Source organism: Bidens hawaiensis, unplaced genomic scaffold (assembly GCF_021521415.1).
Source record: "Bidens hawaiensis isolate Kalapana, Puna unplaced genomic scaffold, B.hawaiensis_p1.1 tig00071614_1, whole genome shotgun sequence".
In the NCBI taxonomy this organism is placed as follows: Eukaryota; Viridiplantae; Streptophyta; class Magnoliopsida; order Asterales; family Asteraceae; genus Bidens; species Bidens hawaiensis.
The window spans coordinates 1-6,797 of NW_027502527.1; the positions used below are offsets into that span (position 1 = coordinate 1).

General features: G+C 34.9%; 1 protein-coding gene across 1 annotated transcript; it reads right to left on the reverse strand.

The window, feature by feature from the left end:
* Positions 1-4: 4 nt before the first annotated feature.
* LOC143605824 (ATP-dependent 6-phosphofructokinase 3-like) lies at positions 5-3,417 on the reverse strand (the record flags this gene model as incomplete). The annotated part of the gene is made up of 13 exons (XM_077081800.1): positions 3,239-3,417; positions 2,913-2,959; positions 2,787-2,826; positions 2,615-2,677; positions 2,369-2,506; positions 2,032-2,190; positions 1,891-1,944; positions 1,724-1,792; positions 1,019-1,148; positions 667-935; positions 549-597; positions 310-464; positions 5-112 (listed from the first exon to the last, which is right to left on the reverse strand). Coding segments are annotated over exons 1-13 (1,389 nt in total), but the record flags the coding sequence as incomplete, so codon positions are not given.
* Positions 3,418-6,797: the final 3,380 nt, after the last annotated feature.

Genomic DNA, 6,797 nt, shown 5'->3' on the forward strand with positions numbered 1-6,797 from the left:
GGACTTCAGCAACGTCTTTTGGTCGCAAAAAGCTCGGTTGATTGGTGGATGAGAGAAGCCTGGCCCACATTCTATCGGTAATCACAACGTTGTTCTGCTTCTCAGTGATACGCTGCATGAAAACATAAGATTGGTCATGAGACTTAAGGGCGTTTGGATGGTGTGTTGGTTTAGACAAGTAAAGTATCAAAAAATTATCTTAGAAAACTTAACATGAAAAAATAAGAAAGCATATTGGTTTTTTACGATATTAACCCTCATGAAAAACACATATAAGAACAAGTTTTTGGTATCATATATATAACTTACATTAAATGGAATATAAGTCTGTCTACCATTGACAAGCCCACTTGTGAAGCCCGTGTAGCCCGCCATCACTCCATGAACACAGCTTTGAGCAAGAAGAGTGCAGTACACATTATCAGATGCATTACTCGGAACCGCACGGATCATGTAAGTTGGATCTGCCATTATGCATTCAGACAAGGGTATATTAGTCAAGACAACATCATCAAACACCTTCCAAATCATAAAGTGTAATTAATTACCTATGTATTTAAGAGTAATGGGCATGGAAGGTATTTTAGCAAAGTGAGCCTACAAAAAAGGGCATTTTAGTAAATTACCAAATAGAGTGTTTTTGTCAAAATGTATATGAATGAATACCTTGATTTTATCAGAGATCCATAATCCAACATCTTGAAGAAGTTTGTTTCCAGAAGCATCTTTTGCGGTTGAAGTTTTAAGGTTTTCTGCTGCGAGAAGTTCTTGGCCCGCACCTTCTGCCACAACAATAACCATGTGCCCGTTGTCTTTGAGACGCTTTTCCACATATTCTAGAAGCCCACCTTCGCCCTCGAGATAAAAGGGCGATTCGGGAATTAAACATAAATCAACATCTCGGCTTGCCAAAGTTGCATACATCGCGATGAATCCTGAAACACGAAAATTACATGACCGCTAATAATTTGGAACGAAGAAGATGGTTAAAATAGAAAGAAAGTCAAAATAGGCATACCACTATAGCGACCCATGAGTTTGACCACCCCTATACCGTTCTCAGCACTTTCAGCCTCAACGTGTGCAGCATTAATGGCACGTTGAGCCTCTTCAACAGCAGTGTCAAAACCAAATGACTTATCAATGACCTGGAATAAACATAAAATAGATAATATTAGTATATGTATTACTGTGTTATGTTCACACGTGTTTAATGCAGGACCACGAAGATAAGATACAGCTAATTCGATAAATTAGGCTTCTAAGCAAACTGAACATGCATGAACAGAGCATGTTCGTGTTCGTTCATTTAACTTTAATTGAACACGAGCACTTAAAACGAACAGGGTTTTTTTTGTTCTTGTTCTTTCGTTAAGAAATGAACATGTATGTTTGTTCGTTACCAGTATAAACGAACATAACTGAGCTAAAACCGGTTAAAAGTAATGTGAAGGACATGTGACTAGACTAAGTTGTAACGAGTCTAGATTTTTTATATGTATACATTAAAATATAATTAAACGAACAAAAACAACCAACAAACATAAACAAATTTAGATGAACAAACGTAAATGAAGGTTCATGAATATAAATGAACGAACGATGCGTGTGTTCATGTTCATTCGTTAATTAACTTTCTGCCGAATGGTTCATGAACTATTCGTTGAACGTTCAGTTCGTTTACATGCCTACGCAAAATTACTATGTATTAGAATGCAAGTACCGGAATGTCATTATCAATTGTCTTAGGAATCCCAGCCACTACAGCCTTAAGCCCGCGCCTTCTCACTTCCTGCATAATTTAACAAATTATCTTTTAAGTTTTAACTTTTATAAAATTCCATAGTTTATAAAAAAAGAAAAGGGTGCATCATTTAAACACTTTATTACCTGATAAATAACTGCTGCTCCCTTCTGAGTACCGTCACCTCCAATTATATAAACCTAAAACATAACCCTTGTCTAATTAAACAACTAAAAGCATAAAAAAGATATACTTAATATTACATGTGGGAATGTATGAAAACACACCTGGTTGATACCGCGATCCTGAATACTGTCAACTATCTTTGGTTTATCATGGCCCCCACGAGACGTACCAATAATCGTACCACCACGTTTGTGAATGTCATTCACAACCTTTGGAGTCAATGTGATGGTGTTTTTAGAGTAAAAGCCTCTATACCCTCCCTGCACAAAAACATTATAAAACTTAGACCTTAATGCCATGATGTTAAAAGTTACATTTTTTTTTTTGAAATGCCAATAACATTAAAAACCAAAGGGCCATTACAAGACGCAAAGGCCAAAGACATACAAGGAATGTTAAAAGTTACATAATAACAAAATTATCAATTATAAGACTTACATCTATACCAAGAACTCTGGTAACACCATACATGTGATAAAGTGCACATACAATTTCCCTAATAACTGTATTCAGCCCGGGACACAAACCACCACATGTAACGATAGCAGCATGCACCTCATCGGGTGCGAAATAAACCTGCACCAATATAGACTCTACTTTAGCAATCCACCCGTTGGAGATAAGAACATAGCCTAATAACGCAAATCAACTCATTCATAATTAAATAAGTCAAAAACAACATACCCTTTGGCGGGGTCCAGCACGCCGGAAATGTGTCCCTCTCGGACCATCCTTGTGAACAACAACCTGCAAAAGGTCACAACAATATAACCCATGTCATCACGAGTCAATGGGACCGACAATATTATACAAAAAGCATACTAATAAATAATATATATATTTTTTTGCAACCGACCTTTTGAGGCACGGTATCATCTGCATCAACAAAGTACTGCCTGTGATCCATCATAAGTTGAAGATTAATATACATACCATAAACAGATTTAATAAAAAGTAATTACAATTACGCAGATGAACTTACTTCACAACCGAATACGCAGGATTCGAACGCAACGGATTCGGATACGTCTGCATAAATCATACAACAAAATGACATTATGACATCATCAACAACAACATTTGACTTTAATAACTGGTCAACCACATGTTCATCATTTCATCAATTTTTTTCATAAATGAACATCTAAATCTCAGTGTACCAAACCCCTAAAAATCAAATCCATCAAACCCATTCACATTATTGCACAACAGATCTAAAAACCCCAAACCCACAAATAAAAATAAAAAAAAAAAAACTTAACCGAGCGAAAAGTCAAAGCAACAACAAGAGCATGTAATAAAACTTACAGGGAGATCAGAGATGTAATCAGTTAAGTGAGGCACATCTTCAAGCACATAGCCTGCATCACCTGTTTCAACTTTCATCTGACAACTGATATTATTATTGTTATCCATGACTTGGGTTTACTTGAATAATAATCGATCTTTCTTCTTGAATGGAGTTTTTACGAATCGGATGCTTTATATGGAAATGTTTAAAGATCTCTCTCACATATATAATAAGGTTAATACTAATAATAATCAAGATTAGAAATAATAATCAAGTTTATATATTTTTTTTTAATAAAGATCTTATAAATACTCGTTTTTTTTCTTTCTAGATTTCGGAAACAGGTGGCGTAGGAATTTTGGAACCGAGACACAAACCCTGGGAGGTTTATTGTGTGCTGGTTTAAGAATTATTAAACACCACAAATAGTCTCTGGTTTTGCTTTTAGTCACAAAGTGCCCAACTACTGTATAATTGTTCTCGAACATGTTTTTGTTAACTTTCAATTTATATATATATTCAACTTTTATAGGGTTAATAGATAACGTATGATTTCTTTTGATGGATTGAAACTTGTATAGACTTTTTGTTTCTAACATGAAACACTGTATTGTTTTTAACTGTTTGATGTAACGATGGGAGGACGGGTGATCATAGGCTTTATATACAAAGTTGTATCTTCTTATATGATCAAAAAAATAATTATCTATGTGAGTGGTTTGTATGTTTGAAATGTCACTTCATCGAATTCAACTACTTAAAAGATGTTTCGTTATTATTTTATTTTAATGAAGGGGGGCTTGGTTTTCTGTTATCTACATGAAATGAAATGAGCTATAATAAAATGGTAAAAGAGGTCCTTTATGTTTGTATGTTTTTTCAGTAGACATCTTTTAGCAAAAAAATGACAAAAAACATCATTTATGCTTAAAAACTCTTTCAAGTTATGTTCTTTGACACCAACGTAGGTAACTTTTCTCGTTAAAATTAGTCATGTGTAATGCACGTGAGAGTAGCTTTGTAATTTTATAGTTAATTTAATAATTAAAATAAAAATAAATAAATACAACACAGTGACACACATACTCTCTCTAATCTCTTTCTCTCCCTCTCCTTTAAACAGACCACCACGGCACCACCCACCACATGTCGCCACTACAGCCCCGGACCACCACCACCACATTGTCGGACCGCCACCACCTGCAACCACCGCGTATACACCAATCCGCCACCACCTGCAACCACCGTGTATACATCAACTATAGACACTCCACCATTGTTAACATCTTCAACCAGAAAGTTCAGATCTGGTAACAAGAAACCCCAAAATTGGGCCGCCGGTGTAGGCGTGACAGATCTTTTGGTGGGTATTTGATTTTCTATGGTTTTATTAAGTCCGACAAGTTCGATTTGGTGTGAAATTGAAAATCGAAACTCCATTTTTCATCTATGACGTCGGTAATTGTAAAGCCTATGGCATCATTTTAAGGTGTTTTGGGGCTAATTTGTGCAATTCTGGCCATTTCTAGGGTTCTGACGAGGTGAAACAAATGAGTATAGTTGATTGATATATGGTGGTGGTCTGTAGCTATTAGGGTATGGTGGATTGGTGGTGTGATGGTGGTAGTGTAAAGAGAGAGGGGGAGTGCACGGTGGTGGTGGTAGTTTAGGCGATGGTATTGTTGTCCAAGATGGTGACGGTTGCCGGCCGTGGGCGATGGTAGTGGTTGTCGAAGATGGTGACGGTTGCCGACCGGGGACGAGTGGTGCAGTAGGGATTTATGCAGCATATATTATTTTATTATTATTAATTAATTCAGTGGCCCACTGATAATTTTAATAAATATATATTTTTTATTTTATTAAAAGACTAAATTGCCCTCACATGAGGTGTACATGACTGGATTTAACGAGAAAAACTAACCCTCGTTAGTGAAAAAGACGAACCGTGCAAGATTTTTTTGAACATAAAGGATGTTTTCTATCATTAAGTTTGCTAAAGAACAACCACTGAAAAAACGTAAAAACATAAAAGACGCGTTTTGCCATTTTGTCAAAAAATAATTTCTATTTTACTTGTAGTCTTGTAGCATATAAATATTGGTTTTTGTTATATATGGTTTGGATCAAATACAAATGAAATTAACATGCTAAACATGAGAATCAAGTAGAGTAATTATATATACAAGTAGAATAATTATGTAATTACATCATAGAGTAATTATTATAGAGTAATTACATAATTACTCTACTTGATTATCACGTTTAACACGTTAATTTTATTTGTACGTTAACTTCTCCTTTGTTGTATTAAGTAATTAACTTATTTAAATATGATGTGTAGATATTTTTATATTAGAAAAAAGTATGTGTACTTTTGGACCCTTCACTACTTTTTGGGGTTATCTTTAACCTCTTGACTAGTTCTTTCGAGTATTGTTGATTAAAAATGAACCAACTGTTGAAGTCTGGAACTATCTCATAATTTCAAGTGTTCGTTTCTAATGAAGTGTTTTTTGAATATTATTGTTAATATTAATTGTTTATCTCATTATCCTTAATATACTATATTCTTTATTTATATAGTTAAAAGCTAAACCGGGACTGACTTATGCACCACATTAAGACACCATATATCTTTTTCAATAATATATGTGTCCTCAATTAAACACTTGCTTGCGAGGGACACGAGAAATGCGTTGTAAAACTCCACTCAAGGGTTCTAGTAACTTGAAACGACAACTAACATCATCAGCTTGTTACAATCTTAAATTACCCGATAAACCATATACTTACCTTACACTGTTACCAAATTTCTTGAACAAAATAATCCTTTTCATGAAGTGATCATTTTAAAATAATCTCGTTTTCATTTCAAATCCAATTGGTTATCACCATTTTCAGCCTAACATTGTTTCATACTCTAAGTGAGTACCAATCGTTCACGTTTTCAAACGAACAAATGAAAGCCCAAATGAACAAATGGAAACCACATTGAGTAAAAAAAACTAGAATGAGGGATTCATTTTCTTAATTATCCCACGAGTTCATAATAACCCTCTTCAATGAAAAACAAATTAAGCCCACCAGACGTTGTTGTCCCTGTTTAGTGAAAACAGAAGCGACACTTTTTAAACTGACATAAAACCAACACAAACACATGGAAACCACAACAAGTAAAAGATCACTAAAATGAGGGACTCACCTCCTTAATCATCTCAGGAGTCCCTAATAGTCCCAATAAGTGAAAACAAAAGGTCATATGTCGCTGTTAACCTCGTTTAATGAAAACTAGAGCGACACTTTTTAAACGAACAAATGAAAGCCCAAACGAACAAATGAAAACCATAACGAGTAACAGAAATACTAGAATGAGGTAAGCACATCCTTAATCATCCCACAAGTCCCTAATAACTCGTTTAGTGGAAGAAAAAAAATCTCACCAGTCGCTGCTAGCCCCGTTTAGTAAAAACAGAAGAAACACTTTTCAAATGAACAAATTGAAGCTCAAACGAACAAATAGAAACCACAAGTTAAAGAAGATTTGAATGGGAGACTCATATCCTTAACCATCCC